This window comes from Melopsittacus undulatus, chromosome 18 (genome assembly GCF_012275295.1).
Source record: "Melopsittacus undulatus isolate bMelUnd1 chromosome 18, bMelUnd1.mat.Z, whole genome shotgun sequence".
Lineage (NCBI taxonomy): Eukaryota > Metazoa > Chordata > Aves > Psittaciformes > Psittaculidae > Melopsittacus > Melopsittacus undulatus.
In genome coordinates, this window is record NC_047544.1 from 4,245,394 (window position 1) to 4,266,315 (window position 20,922).

Consider the following 20,922-nt stretch of genomic DNA (forward strand, 5'->3'; position numbering starts at 1 on the left):
AAAATTTTTATTCCTTGAAAAACACTTTTGTGTGCTTAACCTTGAAACTCTTGATGCCAACCACTGATGAATATCATCAGTGCCAAGGGTAACAATAGCATCAGTGCCAGCACCCTCACAGTATCATTAGCATCAATGCCAACAGTATCATGCACATCTATGCCAGCAGACCAATAGTGTCAACAGTGCTGATGCCAACAGGCCTGAACGAATGAAGAGCCCCTCAGTAATAAACCATCACACAAAGCCTCACGCTGTGATGCTGTCCCATAATAACAACCCCCAGTGCCCAGCCTGGTTCTCATTAGCAACTGTACAACAACACCCGCTGGCGCAAGAGGAGCTGGATGGGAACACCAAGGTGTGTGTATCCTGGAAGGGAGAAATACTGGGATATTTCTGGAGCCGTGGGGCAAATGAGCTCAGTGATGGAGTTTGTTTGAAGCCCTTCTGTCCAAGTGCAGTGGTGGCCAGAATGCTGGGAGCGCTTGCAAGCAGCAAGTGGTTTGGCTCCTGCATCCTTTGCTTTGGAGCATGTCTCCAGCTCCAGCTCCTCAACAGAGGAATCTTGTGTCCCAGGTAACCAAAGGGATTAATAAGAGAATTCAGACCAAAAGGATCGTTCCAGAATCAGTGCATTTCCAGTGCACAATCTCATTATTCCAAGGCAGGGTCAGGTTTGAGGACACAAACTATTCTCCAATGAGAGCAAGAAGGGTTTTCCTTTTCCCAGAGCTTGCCCTCGAAGGACAAGGCCTGGTCTGATGTTGAAGAGGGGGCTGCAGAGATCCAGAAATGGATTTACACTTCACAAGCTTGGATCTATACTTCCTTGATCTTCTCAGGGCTGTATCCTGTGTGGGTGCAGAGCATCCCAGTGCAGCCGCATCTTACAGCCTAGGGGTTAGGATGTGCAAAGCAGCTTTCACAGTCTACACTTCAGTGCAAGCAGCAATCCTGCTTCTGTTTCCTTTTGGACAGTAACTTGGTGTCATCACCAAAGAGTTCCTTGCTCTTTGCAAACCAAACCTGTTCTTTCAAAGCTGTCAGTCGGTTGTTCTTGTACAAAAGAGGCATTCTTGGTTGTCTTTGCAGAGGTGGAGGAATCAAGGGGCAAACAACTTGTCCCTGAGAGTTTCAGGTATCTCCATCAGCCCAGCTTCAGAAGCTTCATACCCTGGGGTTCATTGGAGGTTTTAAAGCCTACATGAGAAAGGAAGGAGTTAAATCACAGCGTGCCTGGTGCTCTGCCAATGAATTACATCACATTGAAGCTCAGGTTACCTTTGGTGGAGGTGGAGGTGGAGGTTTGCCTTTGGGGACTGGAAGATGAGCTGCCTTTCTCTCTGGTGCCTGAACAGAAATGAAGTTTTAATGTCATTAGGCTTCCCTGCCAGTTTATGGGGCACAAAAGGTGGCTCCTACCCTAAAGGATGTGTGGTTTGAATGTCTGTGAGTTATGGGGGGGTTAATCAGAGTCAGAAACTGAGCATCCCAATTGACACCTGATGGTCCTTTGCAGCTCAGATGGAAGGTGTGCAAAGTTACAGGGTTATACTTACAAAGAGCTCTTCTGTGTGAGAAGGGGCTGGTTTGGTGGAAGGAACAGGAGGTGGGGGACCTCTTGGTCTTATGGCAGGCTGTGAAGGCAGAGAACACAGGATATATTGACCCTATATACATACTGTGAATGTATGCATCTGTGTGTTCCTATGTGAACGTGCAGGCTTGTGTTCTGTATAAAAAGAGCACTAATAGGGATAAAAGGACACATTCTTTTTGGAAGCAGGGATACTTTTTGCTATCTGGCCCTGGAAAAGCACTCAGGGCCTTATTGGGGTTGGGTTCTCCACCATGGCATGAACTGGTGGGTGCTGCCTTCCCCAAACACAGCATGGAAGGGAAGGCATTGTTGGGAAGGACTTACACTGTGGAGCTGTGGTTTGTTCTCCTGCAGCGGAGGTACAGGAAGGAGAAGGTTCTTGGTGTTCATCTGAAAACAGGGAATAGTTACATCTGATGGAGCCTTTATCTGGTTCATCACCTTCAAGTGCTGCTTTACTGTGCACAGATTACTCTGGGGCCTAGGGCCATGTGCTTTGGCCGTGCTGGGATTCACAGCACTGCTCTCTCAGCCCCAGACAAGGGGTTTGAAAGCCTGCTTGAAGTGTAGCACACTTTGATTGATGATGTCTGATGTTCCAACCCCTCCATTACAACCCATAGGGACAAGAGCAGACCCAGTTCTTACCTTCTGGGCAGGTACTGCCAGGACAGGGTGCTCTCTGTGTCTTTGTTCTTGATCCACAAAGACTTGGTTTGTGGCTCCAGGTCCCCTTCTGGTCTGGCAGCTAGACAAAGATTCCATATAACTGTGAATCTTAACCTGACTGAAGCTAAAAGAACTCGGATGCCTGCCTTATTCCCAATGGTGTGTTCTGGAGCTGTGTCCTTTCTTCCCCTTGATTATTTAGGATTAATCTCGAGAGCTACAGTTCCAAGGTTCAGTCCTCTCCCAGCTATGGGATTTCTGTCATGGACCAACTTCCTTGTCTTTCCAGCACCCAATTCCCTCTACCCCCTTTGAAAACCTTTGCTTAAAACCTGTCCAGGAGTTGCTTGGCTTTAGGTTTTGGTTGTGTGGGTTGGTTCAATAGGGGTAAGCTTTTTACCTCTTCTTGAACACTCGGAAGCGGATAAGGAACACTGCTGCTGTTGCTGTGACAGCGAGAACAACCAGCACACCAGCGACTATAGCAAAGCCTGTAGGGAGAGAAAACACAAGTTGTTCCTTACAAGATCTGCTATTGCTAAGAGTGTTCCTATCACATCGGTTGGCATAGTGATGTTTGTCACCAGGTCTAGGTCCCACTTACTGGTAACTGCTGAGGAGCTGTCGCAGGTTGGTGGTGCCCATCCTTCCTCACATTGGCATTGCAGCTCATGGTCACACACCTGGGGAAGCAAAAAGGCAGGAATCACTTCAGGATGGGAGTATGAGTGAAGCTGTCAATGGCTCCTGAGAGGGTTATAGAAACTAGGTCTGGAAACTCATTTTACTTGCACTAAGATTCAGCATAGAGAATAGTGTGTTTGTGCAGTAAAGGACAGGCCTGGTTGTCTGCTACCATGTGCCTGTTTGCAGGTGTTTCTGCAGTAAAAGCTGTAGTACAAGGCACAAAGCAGCAGTTACACCTGTAGGTCTTTGTATGTTCAAATGGGATGAGCACAGTTATCTTCCTAAACAAAATGACTTGCAAGAGAATAGCTGTGATTCTGTGGCTCAGAGGCAGGGCCAGGCACAGAATCTGTCTCCATCTCTTGTTACCTCCTTAGCAAAAGCATTGATGCTCTATCAGGTTAGATTTGCTTTCATAAAGATACAGAAAGCTTCTGACTCCACAACCTTTGCAAATCCCTATCCCTGTGATCTAAACACTGTCATCAGTAAGTTCTGTAGCTGATATGCTTGATTTTTTGGCTATTCTAATAGCACCAAACACTGGTATCTTACAGCATGTCCAGGACACTTGGCAGAGCAGTTGGTTGATCTGAAGATATCGTCAATGTAGACACATTCTCCATTGCTGCACACCTGAAATGCACAGAGTAAATGGTAATGAAGTGATTTACAGCTTTCAGAAGAGGCAGAGCTCGCACTTCATTGTGTAGAGTGATGGAGAGTAAAAGGAAGCATAGAAACAGGTCTGCAAATCACTAAAACCTACATTAGGAGTCTGAGATGTGGATGTGATTTTTCACTTGACCTTTGGGTCTTTTATAGCAAAGGGGAGTGACAAAGATGTCCACATATCGCTGCTTTCCACTCGTCTTCTCCCCTCCCAGTAGAAATATATAGCAAAGGAACTGGGAATAGCAGTCGGTGATGCCTAGCACATACATTATGGAAAGAATGAAAAATATAATACAAATAGGGTCTTTAACCTTCATAAAAAGATTTGTTCCTGTTGCCACATGTATTTTTGTCAATAAAAAAGACAACAGTCAAGTGTAAGGAAATGGGAAAGAGTCTGTTTGCTTTGCTGCTGGTTTGTGATGGATGTAAGACAGAAGATCTGGCAAATTGGATCAGCAGAAGTTTAGTGTCCACTTCAGCCTTCCCAGGTTAAAATCTCCCTCGTCTGGTAAGAGGGCTGAGGATGTAAGCAGGATTGAAAGAGGGGACAAGCAGGAGGAAAGTTGTTGTCTACTGACCATCCCATTCCCACACTTAGTTCCATTGAGAATCATCCCTGGGTCTGCTTCTCCATTGCGAGGGAAACTTGCTTTGCAGGACTCAAAAGTCACCAGGCTCCCATGCCGAGGCATCTCATTCCCCCCAGTGCAGAACAGCTTCCCACACATTGTATCTCTGCAAGGAGAACAAGAGATGCTATGGAACAGCAGCACGGCACAGCAGAGCCATTGGAGCTGGGCTCTCCCCCAGCCTGGATCTGTTGTGTGCTGGAACCCCTAAGAAAGGGGTTTTGGTTTCTGGTGTTCCCAGGTTGGTTTGTGAGCAGAAGGTGGCAGGTTCCTGATTCCTCTGGAGCTTATGAGGGAGCCCAAAGTGGGTTGTAGAAATGAGCATTTAATGGTCCTCAACTTTGGAGGTTCCCCTGAGGTCCAGGTTCCCAGTCCAGGAATCCCTTCCCTGTACTTAGCTGCACATAAACGCAGGCTTGCACATCGATGTCTATGTGTACACATCCATATAAGATACATCCATATAGGATGCAGATACATAAGAGCTCTAGATCTTGCTCAGACTGACTGCATGATTTAGAAACCAGTTCTCATAGAACTGGCTTTGCCACATCATTCAAACTGGGACACATGGACATTGGTGCTGTCTAAACCAGCACATTCTTTGCTTCCATCTCTTAATGGGAATAGGAACGGACTCTTCCCAGATCCCAGCAGATTCCATAACACAGTGCTTACTTCTTTTCACATGGGACGTGACTCCCTTTTTCTTTCCTGCAGTATCCATAATATACCCCTTTCTCGTTCATCCGGTAACAGGAGGCTGCGCCTTCGGTGGCCTCTGTGATAGAGGGAAGTTCAGTGGGGTTAGCTTGGGTTCTCTGCCTGTGCAGCCTCACAACACTCAGTTTCCTTTACCTGGGTAGGAAATAGCCTTTCCCAGTGAAGTTACCCATGGGTCTAATGACCCTCTGGCCCTTCATGCATTAATTCTGCAGTGTTGCTGTGTGCGCCAAGCAGAACCTGTCCTGTGTGTTCCCCTATGGACCAACAGACCTCTCCTAAGAGAAGGGACATAGGACTGGAGATGGTTTAGGACTGGGAAGGGGATATGCCAGCACACACCTTCAGAAACATCAAGGCATGCCGAATTTGGACATTAATCTAAAATACAGACATTTCCTCTTCCTAACAAGCAAAGCTCCATTCCCAAGTTCTCTTAAAAGCATCGTGTGAAAGAGGAATACACTTCCCACTTCCCATTTCTCTAGAAATACTTGGCATTGTAAGCTCTGTACTCCTGCTCAGTGATTATAACCACATCTGTTTACATGTAAAAATGACAACTGAGTAGATGCTACAAACTAGAAATCATATACACTATATAAAGCCCAAGTAGCATATATGCTCTATATGAAGCATAAAGATGCGCTGTTCCTGCTTTGCAAAAGACCTTTGCTTTGCCTGCAGACAAAGCCTTTCCCTTTATCTCTCCATTGCCCCATGCAGACTGATCTTCCCAGTCCCAGGTTGTACTCACGTGCCCCAAAAGCAGCTTTACACTGGTTTTCCCTGGTGGGACAGTGTCCCATGTAGCAGTAGCCCTCGCCGTAGTTGCAGGGATGTCCATTCACACGGAATCGATCCTCTGGGCAGTGTTCTGAGAAGCCAGTGCACATCTCAGCCAGGTCACAGTCGTGCTTAACTGCTCTGCAGATAGTTCCTGATTGCTTGTACTGCAATGAGGGGGAAGCAATGCTGCACTTGGACACATGTTCCTCCGTGCTGTTTAAAGAGCCAGCTGAACCAGAGCTTAAATTAGGGGAGACAAATCTCAGCTGCATGAGGAGCCAGATCTGTGTCTAGAGACATGGTTGTGTTCTTTCCAGGAGAACATGGGTAATCAATCCGCTCCTTTCTCCAGGATGCTGGAAGATGGAGTGAATTGGTAGCTGTGGTGTGGTTTGGGATGGACAAAGTGCTCTTTGATTCCAGGGCTGGGTCAGTAATCACAGTTAAAGGGGATTGGCTCTTGTAAGAGATGCATTACTGCTTTCTCATGGGGGGAAAACCACTGTCCCCTTGGAAATATGGGAAGCTGGAGATGGGGAGAAGCCTTACCTGGCAGTTCTCACAGCACTCTCCATGTGCACACGTGGAACCTGGGGTCAGTTTGCATGTCTCGGGCTCACAGCACTCATTTGTGCACTCCTGTGATAGAATCAGCAGTCAGAGCTCTGTGCTTCAGGGCTGGGGCCTCTCTGCACTGCATTCCCAATGGCCCACCCTGTACTGGGTTACTGAGGGAGGGAGGGATCCATTGGACTTGCCCTTGGCTTTCCTGGGGACCATTTCCATTAGAAGCCAGGCCAGTCGCTGTGGGCAGGCACATAAAGGATACCAAGTGTGCTGGATTGTGCAAGTGCTGATGGAAGTTGTGCAGGGAACTTGCTTATTTCCACTCAGACAGTTTCATATTGTGGCTTTTCCTCACTCTCAGTTCCTCTCTTATAGAATCGTGTAGGTTGGAAAAGACCTTTAAGATCCTTGAGTCCAGCCGTTAACCCAGCACTGCTGAGTACCACATCCCCAGGTCTTAGGGATGGTGACTCCATCACTACCCTGTTCCAATGCCTGACAACCCTTTTGGTGAAGAAGCTTTCCCTAATATCCAGGCTAAACCCCCAGTGGTGCAACTTGAGGCCATTTACACACAGCAGCACAAGAAACCACATTGTCATCTTTCCCACTGTTTGGCATGCACTGTGTAGGGGTGGTTGCATTGCAGATCAGCAGTTTGGTGCTCACAGTTCCTACCACCACATTTCAGCTGGCTTTGAGCTGTCTGCTTAAGAAACCACCAGAAACCAGCTCCTAAACAGCCTGAATAAAACCCTTTCCCCCTTCCAAGTATTGTTTTATGCAGATACCTCAGGAGTGCCACAGTCGCATTCCTCTCCTTTCTCCACAAAGCCATTCCCACAGGATGGAGGTGCTATGATGCTGCTTTTATCCGGGATGTCAGTTAAGCATTGGGGCATGTCACTCAGCATGTATTTCTCAAAGCTTTGGAGGCTGCAAGAGCTGAATTTCTTGGGGATGATGGAGCTGTATTGAGAAGGCAGAAGGGTTTATGTTAGGGTGGGTGTAGGCAAGGGGAAGCAATACTCCTTACAAGAGAAATTCAATAAGTGACCATCCCCATTGAGTGCAACCATATATATATATATATATATATATATATATATATATATATATATATATATATATATATAATTTGTATGGAATATATATGTATAATTTGAATGGAATAATCCATTAACACTCAATAATTACCAGTCCATTTGGAAACTGGCATCTTGTCCAAAGCCCATCATGAACAGCCCCATGTGTTAGCACCTTCCCCTTTCCATCCTACCTCCTACCTGACAGTATCTGTCATGATACAAACTTCCGTGCTGCACGTGCAGGCTTTGGTGTCGTGGCTCATGCCAAGGTTGTGGCCCATCTCATGGGCCATGGTAGCTGCAACTGCGATTTCATTTCTGTTGTGGTCCTGGAGACATAAGAGCAAAGTATTGTTTCTGAACAAGTAGGAGCATCTGAGTAACCACGTGGCTAAGAAAGAGAGCAGCTCAAGCGCAGCATAAGGATTGGTGTGGTGTTCAACCCATGAATACCACTACATGCTTTATGCTCTACTGTGTTGTAATAACAATGAGATGATACCACTAATGAACATGAGTAAATTGGTATAATTGGTGTTTAAATTAACAGGAGGAAGTTAAGCTGCCAAGTAACAGTGTTAAGGGGAAGTGAACATCTGAAACCCTTCATCTTTCTGGATAGATGCCTCTATGCTTAGGGTAATTACAGGGGTGAGATAATTATTACTCATTACACCAAGGTAACTATTGTGTACAGTGTTGTGCATGCAAGGTAAGGAAGGGCAGATGCCATGCTCCATCTTTGCTCTTAGCTTGGCGTTTTGTGCCACTTGGAGGGAGGAAAGGTCCTCCTCTTTTGAGTGAAATCCAGATGTATAAACCCAGGTGATAGAGGAAATGCATAAAGCAGATAACGTTCTCCTGGCCATACATTTCCAGCTTAGCACTGCAAATCATTCTGCTCTCAAATGCATCCCTGCACCCTGCAAAGTGTTCTGGTTTTCTGTTCATCCTAGGATTTCCTAATGGTGTGGGAAAGCTGGAATTTCTTGTGGGTAATTCCACTTATTTCTCTCTTCTAACTCTAATGGAGCCTGGTACTCCAAGTACAAGCGTCTGAGATTGATGTTGGCATTTAGATAACACACACACACTGTGCTTTGTGTGTGCTTCCTTTATCCTCTTTTGGATAAGCAATTTCATCCAAAATCCACCTAATTTCCACTTGTATCTGACTGTGAATTTCTACAGCCTACTAAAACAATGACACAAACTGGAGGTGTTGCACACCCTGCTGCCCATGAGTGTTCTTTGCTGCTTGAGCAGGAAAACCTTTAAGGATAATATAAACAAAAGGAAATCAGACCTGAATAATACCTGCAGAATATGTATCACTGCAGATGGATTTTAGAAAGGCTAATCCGATCGTTGTCCCCTCCAAGTCATAGCCTCTGTAAGGAAGCAGAAAGAGTGAAACGCAATGCTGTGACCAGGGAGCAGATCTGAAGGCAAGTTGGCTTTACTAAAACCAGGTTGAAGGCTTTAAGCATATTCTCACTTCCAGCTCTGGTTTGCGTCCTGATATAACACAATAGTTGAGGACGTGTTTAAAATCATTGCAAATCAAACAGAATTAAATACTTTTCATTTTAGTTCTAAACTTAAAGTATGTCTCAGTTACTGGACTTAAAGCATCTGTTTGAGTGTAAAGAGCTTGATGAAGTGCTCTAGATGCAGCAAAGTGCTCAGATGAATGAGGGCTGCTGAACATGAGCCAGGAGAGGCAAGTGAGTGCTGGTTGAGTTTGGCCATGTGCATTCCCCAGCTGCTAAACTCCATGTCATAGCTCTGGAGGTGTTAGACCATGCTGCAATCTTCAGGGCTGTGCCAGAGCAGGGCAAAGAAGAGACTGAGATGGAGCACAAGGGATTCACATAGAAAAGGGAGATTCTGTGTCCTAACTGGTGATTGTGCTCCAGGAGGAAAACCAAGGTAAGAAAAGAGAGATTAAATTCCTTTCTGTTGCCTTAGAATTAGTCCAACCTGCTCTTCTATGGTTTGGGAATGCGGATGGGAAGCAGAATGAAACGCACGTGATGAGCTGAGCGTTGTCGTTCCTTTTCCTCTTCAACAAATCCGAGAGCCTCCACTTGGAGAAGCTGTCCAGTGTGAACCCTGCAGCATGGCTCAGGAGGCATTTGTCAGCATCTGTCCAGATTTCCAGGCCAATTAAAGCCACGTAGATGTTAATGGCCTTATAAACCTGCAGCAGAGAAACCGCGAAGGATGAAGGATGTTACAAAGACTTCTGAAACAAACAGTCCCCTCCAGGCCTGATTTCAGCTTTCCCATGCTTTAAAGTTGCAATAAACCTCAAGAACAGAACACGAAAACTGATTTTTCTTCCACATTTAAACCAGCTACAAAAATGGCTTTCAGATACTTGGGAATTCCGGCAATATTTTGGAAGAAACCAAGAATCACTTAATGGATTTCAGTCATTTAACACAAGGATAAAGAAAATATGGTATAAATCACTATCAAAAATTGTTTCTAAAACAATAATTTTCAGGTCAGTTTTCTTTCTTGTCTGTAATAATGGAAATTCATGAGGCAAAAGCAAAGGAACTCTTAAATCACTTGCAGTTTAGTCTCGTTTTGCTCTCACCGTGTTGATGAAGTTGACCATTCCAAAGATCCTTTGCCTTACAGTTTTCACGCTTTTCTCATACTTCTCATACTGGAAAAGGAAACAGTGTTAGGGAAAGGAGAGGTAAGAAAAGATGAATCAGAATAACCCACTGATGACTGCCTTGCAAACCCCCCCCCATGCCTGTTCTCCTTGCTCTTTCCAATGCAGTGTTCCATCAGACAATGCGCTTTAAGATCAGGCCCTTTTCAAATGTGTAGGATGCAGAAGAGGACAACTTGCTTCAGTACTCACCAAACTGTTGTCCGCAACTATGTAGACTTCCAGATACTTTTTTGCTTTCAGGTATGCTTTCATCTAGGGAAAAGAGATGTTTCAATGGCTTCCAAGACCTGTTGCACTCTCAACCTTTGCCATTTCAAACCTTGAATCATAAAATGGGTTGGAAGGGACCTTTACAGATCATCTCGTTATGGGGGTATTACTTTAGGCTGTTTAGAATGAGACTGTCTTGCTTGAAAATGATGAAAGGTTGGCTGGGTATTCAAATGATTATGATTATGAAAGACAGGCTAAAAGGATAGGCCTGTACATATAGGACTGTTGCTTGACTTAAGGACTTACTTCTGGGCTGTTGCTGGATTTGAAGATGTCATTAGTGGGGTCATTTGAATCTTCTTCCCACGTATTATTGACTAGGCCACAGGTTTTGATGGACTTCTGTTTGAGATTCTCATACTTGTAGACTGCGTGTTCATCACTGTCTGAGGCTCCCAAGGGTTCAATGAGGTACTTCTGACCGCGGGTCTCAAAATAGCCACTAAGGAAAGGAGATGAAGTGTCACCTTTTGAATCCATAGGGCTGAATCAAGACAGCAGCATTATCCCTAACAGCATTTAGCCCAGGTATAGGTACCACTGCTCACACTGACACAATGGAATGGTTTGGCAGCGTGCAGTTTTAAAAGCAGAAACCAAAGCTGCTGAGTCAGCTGGAAGATTTGTCTGGTCAGAGAATCTCTGAGACTATCAGTCAAAGATAAACGGGTTTAGCCATTATTTCCATTATATTTGGGGTTTTTGGGCTTAACAGATGTGCCCGAAAAGTGACATCCCTTTTTCCCACACATCCCAGTCCTTTTTATATTGGAAAATTCATCTTCCTAGAGAATGCACATTCTGCCACTGGGAATTAAATCTCCATCTTACCTTAGGCCATGGCAGGCACTGATGCTCGCTATGGAATCAGCATCATTCTGAATGTAACCTTCATAATAACAGTGATCCTGTTTAGAAAGAAATGTTGAAGTCATTTGATGTGGGCCAGTCCATTGCAGTCAATGGGACGCAGCCCACTTTGACAGATGCTAAACCACACTAGCTACAAGCTACAACAAACTATGAATTAAAGTCCATGCAGAATAGGTGCTGTTTGCTTTTCACAGGGTCCATTCAGGGGGTGAAAGTAATTGGAGCCAATCAGAAATGGCATCTTTTCCCACTGAAAAACACCCGACCACAGCTCTTTATGCACATTTAATTCACTCAGGATCCTCCTGTTCTGCTGATCACTCCGTGACAAAGGATATTAGGCTTTGCATTCCAAATTGATGTGTTAGAACACGTTGGGCATCATCGGACAAAGAGCTTCAGGTGAGAGCTCTGTTGAAGATCAGACCCATGAGTGCACAGTAAATTAAGACAGAATGAGTACAGTGACTTCCTTTGTGTCTGCATCTGAATGCCTCATTTGTCATGGCTCAGAGAAACCACCTGGGGTGACCTGCAGTGCATTTGTGAGGAGCGTGGGTGCCAACAGGAACCAGTGAGGAGATGTCTTAATCGGGATCTATGATCTCACCGAGATTAAGGGGGAAAAGCAAGTCAGAGTTGTGCAGAATAAGCAAAGTCAGGAGGTAGAAAGCAGTGGAATGGCCTTGGCTCCACTCCCTTTTCTGACAAAAGAGAGAGATTTGGCTCAGCACATGTGCTCATCAGCCATGCAGTACATGGTGGTTGACTTTTGAAAGGCAAACTGGGTGTCTGGTTGGCAACAGGTATAAATCAGTGTAGCTCTGGCAGTCACGCGCTGCATCTTCCCCATCCCTTCAGGGGCAGCATGAATCACAGTGCTTAAACCTTGCTTTAAAACCTGTTCTCTCTGTCTCATATCTGCTGTTATTGACCCGTTATTATGGACCCGTGAATCTCACCTTGACCTCCTCAAGACTGCAAGTATGAGGGAAGGAAACTTTCATTACCTTGATCTGAGGACTTGTGGTTATTTGTCGACCGTCATCAGAATAAACTGTTTCAGTATAGTCTCTAGCCAATAGGTGCCTGCAAAGAGTCAAGTGCCATTATTCAGAAGGAACTGTAGTCATCTAGAAATGAGACAATTACATAGCACACAAAGTATGGAAGGAATGCAAATGATTACTCAGAGTAGTATTAGTAGTATTAGATTGAATAACTAGGGAAGCAAAGCTGCTGGGTGGGGAATTCTGTTGGTTCATAATCCTTACTCAAACAAAGGGACTGTTCTAAAATAAGAAGGCAATTAAAGCCTACTTATTTCATTGCTATAAACTAATCTCCTTGTAGATCTGAAAGTAAATGTATAATTACATAGGCAATATTGATCCTTTTTTGGCCTTGGATTTGTGGAGGCTTTTCCAGCACTCCACGAGTGAAGTGGTGCTGCTCTGGGGTCTGCTCAGTTCACCCCTACTGATTTCAAATAGCAAAGGTCCAAGGGAAGGATTTTCTGTCTAAAGAAAGCTCTCTTTGTACCCATATGTGTTGCTGAACCATCACATTGAAACGTGACTACAGAATAAATGACTCTCTTCCTGCTGGGAAATGTGCTTTGGGTTTCTTGTTAGCAGACACCTTTGTGATTTGCCTGAAGGTCATATTCTGCAAGGCTCTGTGCTTTCAGGTTCATGTGCAAGAGAGCACTAAGCAGGTGCTTAACTTTAAGCCAGGTCTGTAGTCCTAAGCCTAGCAGCTAAGCAAATCTCCATTCACTTCTGTTTGGGCAACTACCGTAAATTGCCCCAATCCTGTTGCTTTTTAGAGTGGGATTTAGTACAATAAAATTCTCCTCCCTCCTCCTCTAAATATTTAGATTAGATTAAACCAGGGCTAAACAGTTAATTATAGCCTCTATTTAACATGAACTGATTATAGTACTATTGTATTTACACAGCCATTTGAAAAGTACCTATTAGAGATTTGTTTGATCCCATGTTAAGCATTATGATGCAGCCAGCAAGCAGAACACCATGGGTGTGCATTCTGTCCATGCCAGTGTACATCTGGCTACTCAAAGTCCAGTAGCAGCATCATCAGTGTTAGGGTAGGCAGTGCTGGAAGCTGAACTACTCAGGATTTTACATTCATTATTACTATTTCCTACTTTTGCTGAGGGTACAGAGCCAGCACAGCCCCATCGCATGGATACCTTGTGCTTCTCTGTAGCTTCTCCCAGCATAGAACAAATAAATATAACCCATAGGCAAGGAAAACGTGTTCAATAGTATTAAAGCATTAAGCATTCAGTGGATTTAGCCACTTAGGAAATAAATGAGAGAGCGGAGTTAGCAATACAGACAGGTCATTCCATCATGGTTAACATCAGATGCATGTGTAGCTATTCACGTTATCAAACCAGTGACATGATGCTTTCTCCCCTTTGCTTCTTTGGGGTTGAAAAGTTGCCTTTACCAGAATTACAGGAGCCAAAGCACTGTTTCTTTATGTCCCCAGTGCCCTACAGAGCCATTGACAGTGAGGAATAATGCTCAAGGAAAACACTGAACTGAACCTACTTATTCTTTTGCAGATGCAGTATGACTTCCTCTCCGTTGGCTTTGATTCCATACTCCATTGTGTCATCATATTTGGTCTGTAAACAGATTGAAGTGTTAGAATATGGGCTGCTATGAGTTCTGGCTGTTACCAAGTCATCAGCTGCCTCCTTTCCCTCCTCTTCCCACCAAAAATAAGTATTCTGGCAGTTCTAGAACAAGCAGGAGGTCACCAGGCTTCGTTTTCTTTAATGAGAGGAACAAACTCAGCTTTGCAAATGCCTTTCCACAATCATGAGCACAAACCCGGCTTTACCCAACATGAGATCACTCTTCCAGCTCTTCTCTTTCATTTCCTTTTGCAAGATCAAGTGTCTGGCTTTGCAAACCAAGGGCACTGGGACTCCAGCAAACCTTCCCCATCTCCCAGCAAGAAAAATGAGGTCTCTTTTAATACCTCTTTGTTTCTCTCTGCATCTCTTCTATGCACTGTGTGCACTTTCCGTGGATAAACTATTTCATATTGCTCAACTTCAGGTAGTTTCTTGTTCATGCTCCCTAGGGAGAAAGAAATGTGTATTTAGGCAAGCACAGGATGAACTTGTTAGACACTGTGTCCCATGCCTGTCAGCACTGATCCTTTTGGGCTCTATGGTCATTCATCTGTTGCACCCCTTGTTTCTCATGTTCTCTGCATGTGCTCATCTGCTCTGCTGTGCAGGCACCCCCATTATGTGGCCTTGAGTGAGGTTTATTGCAGTGTGGGGTTCAGATGTTGACATACCCAGCTGTTTCCATGCATGTAAATACTTTATGCAATGCACTGGGGTTTCTTTCCCCAGCATCAGTAATAGCTGCTGTACAGCAGTTGGGAAAACAGGGATGCAATAGTTTCTGACAAGGCAGCAGCAGGTTTTATTTGCCTCCTAAGCTCTTTAATGTCCTACAAAAGATCATTTCATCTGTGCTAGCAAATTCTTGAGCACTCAACACTAAGCACATGAGCCTGTAGTTATAAAAACCCCAAAGAAAGCACTAAGGATAAAGGGAGAGTGCAACTCCCATTTTAATTGTCTGCCTCAAGGTCAGGTTTTTACAGGGCTGGGGCATCCAATTGCTGTGATTTGCTGTATCTGGAACAACAGAGCACATCCTTGTGCAGGCTGCTCCATTAAAATGAACAGATTACTTCTTCAAACTGGTTTATTTGCTAAGCCCTTTCCAAAAGTAATTGCAGAATTAAGCTGGTTGCATGCTGACAGAGCTGAGTGCTGGAGTATGATAGTAGGCATGATAGTACAATGGGAGTAAGTCACAAGAGGTTGTCTGACATCAGCTGAGCACAGTGCACAGTGACTATACATGTACAGTGCTCAGTACACAGTGACTGTACATGCATAGGCTGTTAGCAAGCCCCAAGTGCACTGTGTGCTGTGATTTACAATGGTATATTTTATATTTTAAGCAATTATTTTTACTGATAAAAACCTCTTTTGCTTTGCAGACTTAGTCTTTCCATGAGTTTAAAGCACATCCTTATGTAGCCATCCCAGTAATATTTTAAGCCCCTCAGAAGAGTTCTGTGCTCTAATTTTATCTATGTACTCCCTTTGCTGACTCTTTATAGGACCCAGGTGGTTTAAGTTCAGGCTGGATTTGAATGGAGGCTCAGAACTAAACTTGGCCTTTTCCTGCAGTGTGGCACAAGCAGCATTTGAAGGAAAATGAGTGGGTTTTGTTCCAGGACAAAGTGTTTCTTAGAGGTAGTTTTGGAATCAACTCTTTGTTGTCATTGTCCAGCTTCAGGCATTGTCTTGAGTCAGTAGCTCTAAGGAGGAGAGAAATCCTTGGACTTTGTACAACAGGAAAAGTGCTTCCAAGGACCAAATAAGTTTGGCCTTTTCCAAGAGCCTCAACCAGGAAGGAAAACCTCGAGTGAGGATTTCACTGCTAATGAAGGTTTGGGTTTGTCAAGAAACAAGCTCTGTAACACCCAAAGCCTTCCTCCTGTGCCATAATGCGATCCTAAAGGTACAGGAATGCCAGGGCTCCCTATAGCTATGGAACCCGTGCGTGCCAAGCTCTGTTCCCTCTTGACATGAGCTGAAAGAAACAATGCACGTGGAAACAACATCACGGGCTGCTAAGGGTAAGGCAAGTGAGTACACACAAGCTGAAGTAGCACAGAGCTGATGAGGGTACTAAGTGTTTGTATGCAGGGAATGTCATTAACCAAATTCAAATAGAACTCTTTTGCCTCTGTAATGTATATACAATGCAAATATATATACAAATACTGTCAGTGTAGTAAGTTGTCCCAGTTGGATAAATTGTCCACTCACCTGCAGAGGAGGTGATTTCCCAACTGGCTCACAAAACTAACCGGTTCTGGGTCTTTAGGCAATCCATGGCCAGTTTTTCCCCTAGTAAATACTTCCCTAACTAAAGAATTTTAGGTAATTGCTTTGAACATAAAGAGAGAAAAGCAACCATCCCCACCTGCAGCAGGACCACTCTTTCCATGGCTTTAATCCACTGTTCTTCTGTGTTATCTACGTGTTAATCATTAAAAAATCATAAAAGCTGTACAAAGATCCATAGTAACCACCGGTAAAAGGTTTAAAACCATTGAATCCATACCTTGTTGGAGCAAATGTAGCAAAACAACAGCAAGAAGCAGTGTGAGAGGCATCTCTGTGCTTGGCCAGCGATGGTCGCAGTGGAGGGGAGCACCGGGTCCCCAGGCTGCGAGCAGTCCTCTCTCATGCACTGAATGAGAGGAGAGGGAGCGAGTTGCTCAGCTTGATTCTTGTTCCTATATGAGGAAGTGTTTACTAAAGGTGTTGCACAACTTTCAAGTCACAGACTGTTACAGCAAGCGGAAGTTCCTGCCAGTTAGTTCATGTCACACGAATTGTGATGAATTGATTACTCCTCTCAAATAGGTTCCCTAAAAGTCTCCAATGTAATAAATAAAGAGGGAGTTGGAGGGGTCCTAAAGTTCTCTTTTTATACCCTGACTGGTAAAAAGCTGGGATAGAAACAGTGGGTGCCAAGTGAGGAATGGGAAGGTTTTCAATAGGCTCAGGGTAAAACAGGTACGTGGGGCTGGCATTCAAGATGTGTTTCAGTTCTTGCTGTTGACCCTTTAATCTGTGTCTGTGAATCATACCTGCAGTGTAAACACTGAGTAGGTGCTTCTCTGCTTTTGCTACATTAGTAATATTTGCTCGAGGTTCATGTGATAACATCTCACTGAAAGGGGATGCAGACAAGTGAGCCATCGAGGTGGTATCTATCAAATAATGCTCTAAAGATCTGTGCTAGAAACCTAGCACATGGACATAGGCAGTTGTAATGAAATAGTGCTGTGTGCTTCTTAGGGCACAGTTTTTAAGGCAGAGCCATTTTATAGTTCAACTTCTTTTATGTTAGAGCAGGTATCACAGAGTACATTGCACTAGAATGGATCGTGCTGTATGCTTTATATGAATATAAATCTGTATTGGCAACACACATACCAGCTTTATATATTCCTTTATTATAGTCCTGTATAAATAAGTAACTATTGAAGTGAGCTTTCCCAGGACAGAGCTGCAACCTAACCCTCCTAGGACTGGAATGTGGCTTTGGTAACAGCTCCTTTGGACACTTCAGCTTGGGGACAGAGCGAGCTTGCCTTCGGTAGGAAAAGCCACATACCATAGGAACCCGTGATGCATCCCGGGTTAGGAAAGAGCACTTCAGGCAAAGAACTCATGAAGCATCCTTGTGAAGAGGTTGGACATGGCCCTGCCAAGGTGTTTGTTTCATCAGAGAGGAGCTGGGTCATCTGTGTCGGTGTCTTTCTAGTTCTGTTGTGATAAAGCTGAGTCTACAGGGCAGACAGTTTGGTATTAGAAACATTCTATGGATGGAAATAAGCAGTGAAGTCTTGGACTAAATCTTACAAAGATAATGAAGATAACTGAGCTTTGGAAACGAGTGGCTGCTATCCAGGCATTCATCTCAGCTCATTCTCCTTGCGTGACACTTGAAAACCATGAGCTGACCCTACCAATCTCCTAAACTAATGTTCTTACTAAGCTGTGCTTTCATACAGTGTAGAAAGAAGTTACTCTATGAATAGACACCGCAGACCAACAGAGAGCTGGCAGTAAAAAGAGGATGTGATGTGGTGAAGGTCTTGGGTAGGCCTGAAAGGGAATTGGATGTAATTTCCTTCTGTGAGTTGAGCAGCATTTGATGTTTCTGCCCTTGATTCCATGATGATCTGCACTTCACCCTCCTTACTTTCTTCTCCCAAGTTTTTCTTGTGCTCGCCTCTGTTGTCTCACCCATTCCCAAAGTTAATCATCCTCCTTTCCCTCAGCTACCAATCTTCAGTGTTTTGTCCTTATTTTCTGGGTTCCTGATGAAGGCTATCATCAGATCACTGCTTTAGACCTATTTGGAGTGTTTGGAAAAGTGATTCCCCTTCTACCTATTACTTACCTGCTCCTCAGCAGCACTTGGCTACACTTAATACAGGGTTTAATGTAAAGGGAAATGCTTTCACCTCAACTGTGGTTGAAACTCACTCAGCGAGCACCAGCCAAGTGATTTTTGCTGTGGCTCTAGGCAGCTCACCGACAGTCATCTGAGTTTGACTAATGAAACCTCATCACAAACTTACGTCTGTCACCCTTTCTTGCCTTGGAGAGCATTGTAGGCTTATATGGTTTGTTACAAGCATGTCCTTCCTTCCTTTTTCTTCCAAATGTAACACAAGAAATGGTTGCTTCATCCTCTTTCTGTATCAGTCTTTGTTAGTTGCATTTTGCTTCATTCTCCTGCACCAATGTCCTGTACTATGTGGAGTAGCAACACCATGCAGGCTGTAGGTGCTTGAAGGTCCCACCGGTGCTTGTAGGTACTGAAGGTACAGACCTTTGACATATTTCTTAAGAACTCCTCATGATTTCCCAATGGGATTAAGGTGATTTTTGAAGGTTCACGTTTCTCAGAAAACACGTTTCTGGCTGTGCCACACGTTGTGCAATTGTGTGCACACGTAGAAGCTGTTTGATGTTCTCCATCTGCACAGCAGGGGTGACAATGTGGATCATTGTGAATTGAGGACCGTGGGCTCAGTTCCCCTTTAAAGTTCTTGTATTGTTTGCACTTGTGGCATGTGAGGTCTGGCTTGCTTTTCCCAAGGGCCCAGAGCATCCTGAGTGCTGTGACGTGGTGTCTAGCACGATTCTCTGCTGGCTGGCATCCATCCGGGGCTCTGCTTGCTGTGCATGAGAGTAAAGAGTGGCTTAGTTAGAGCAGGGGTCTAGGAGGGAGAAGGCTGTGGGGACACCTACTTAGAGCTGTGCAAGGCAATGTGTGTGCAATGGATTCACACCTCAGACCTCCATGGACTGAACCTTGTCTCTGCCCATCCTTTCCATCCTTCATTATCCATGGGAGGCCCTGCACCTGCCTGCTGTGCTGCTGTCCTGCTCTGCCACAATCCAGCCTTTCAGCTCAACTCCTTTCCCTTTGGATGCAAGGCATCCAGCATCCAGAAAGGGGAAGCAGGACTATGTTACCTGGATGACCTGTCTTAGTGTCTCCAGTCTGATGGCCTCCGACTGCTTCCCACACACATAGAGGATGTTTTATTGAATCATCTTACCCTGTGCTTGAGGCAAGAACATGAACAAAGGAGCAACTGTCCAACCTGAGCTCCTTCTGCAGCAGGTTTTTCCTGGCATAGGGAACTTGATGTAGTAACTGACAAAGAGCTCCCAGTGTGGACAGGGCTACCCACCAGCCAAGCTGTGCTTTGGACCAGCAGGGTAAAGGTGCCTTCCGCTCCTAAACATGTCCTGTGGGTACAGGTGTGATTGTGTCTATGTCAGGATGCCATGTCTAGCACATCCTTATATGGTACCAAGTACACATTGTAAATATGCTGGGCTTTTACATCAAATGCAGCTTCTCCATCTATTGCCCAAGTCTGTAAAGGATGGTTTTTTGTGCTGTTTTGATGTGAGCAACTGTAATGAAAGTAGAAAAGGGAAAAAACCCAACAACCACTGATGTGGATCCTTTGGCTATAGGAGATTATAGCACTCAAATGTGTTTCATTACCTCTCATGTTATCTTCATTAAATAAGTCTTGAAAGTGCTTATTTGACAACAAGCAACCCCTGGTCAATGTAATAGGACAGATCAAGGAATTGAACTGCACTGTTTCCTGAAAGATGGACATCCCTGATTCAGATCATCTCATTTTACTTGTCCAAACTGCTGTGCACACTTCAACTGCTCTCAGGCAGTACCTGAACCTTTTCTTAGGTGTCAACATGTACCGGATGTATTCGAAATGCTGGACTATGGTGGGGATTTTGGGTTCTTTGCTTTGCTAGTGGGCTGCATGAAGGGTATTGCTTCCAGTGCTGGTACTGAAGGGTCAGATGTGTCTTTCAATGCCATTCCTGCTGGGATGACTCCAGGGTACAAGTTCTAAACCAGCTCTGTTTACTGGGACCTCATCCTGGTAGACATGAGGCACAGAGGGCTTGCCAGCTCGCATGGTTTTATGATGAGTCTCGGTCCCTTTGTTGCCTTCCTGCAGCCTTGACCCCTGGAGTCATGTGAACAGTTTGCAGTCTCAGCTTTCAGTTGTTATTCTTGTTACTGGAATGAAAAAGAAAACAGTTTTCTAGGTCTTGGGAATCTTGAAAATCCAAACCTGAGCACCACAAACTGACTCAAATGCATCGGTTGTTGCTGTTAATCTCCTGCTCTCTTTGCTATGTGTTTAGGCCTGGCTGATGGTTTTGAATGCTTGGGCTTGGCAGTTATGAATCCTCATCTGAGCCTTTCCCTTTTACCAAGAAGCTGCCACAAGACAAAAGGTGAATTAAAGCATCAATTTAATCGCGCCTTGCAGCTGTAGGAGAGTTTGGGATTAGGGATTCAAGGTCTCATAGGACGTCTCTGGTGACATAAAGAAACAACTTCAGATCCTCTAAGCCTCAAGTGTTCTCTGCAGCAAAGTAACCTAGAGCCTCCACTAATGATGCTTGAGCAGCTCAGAGAAAGCTATTTC

At 44.6% G+C, this 20,922-nt stretch overlaps 1 protein-coding gene across 1 annotated transcript; it reads right to left on the minus strand.

Moving 5' to 3' along the window:
- Window positions 1–1,275: 1,275 nt before the first annotated feature.
- LOC101879286 (zinc metalloproteinase-disintegrin-like ohanin) lies at window positions 1,276–16,553 on the minus strand. The gene is made up of 23 exons (XM_034070445.1): window positions 16,476–16,553; window positions 14,293–14,393; window positions 13,857–13,933; window positions 12,285–12,363; window positions 11,233–11,309; window positions 10,648–10,843; window positions 10,318–10,380; window positions 10,042–10,113; window positions 9,467–9,636; window positions 8,740–8,824; window positions 7,632–7,762; window positions 7,137–7,314; window positions 6,328–6,417; window positions 5,747–5,942; window positions 4,945–5,047; window positions 4,216–4,372; window positions 3,515–3,595; window positions 2,877–2,955; window positions 2,673–2,763; window positions 2,252–2,351; window positions 1,928–1,993; window positions 1,563–1,640; window positions 1,276–1,353 (listed from the first exon to the last, which is right to left on the minus strand). Exons 1-23 carry the CDS (start codon window positions 16,525–16,527, stop codon window positions 1,276–1,278), a joined length of 2,400 nt encoding a protein of 799 aa, XP_033926336.1. The 5' UTR covers window positions 16,528–16,553.
- Window positions 16,554–20,922: the final 4,369 nt, after the last annotated feature.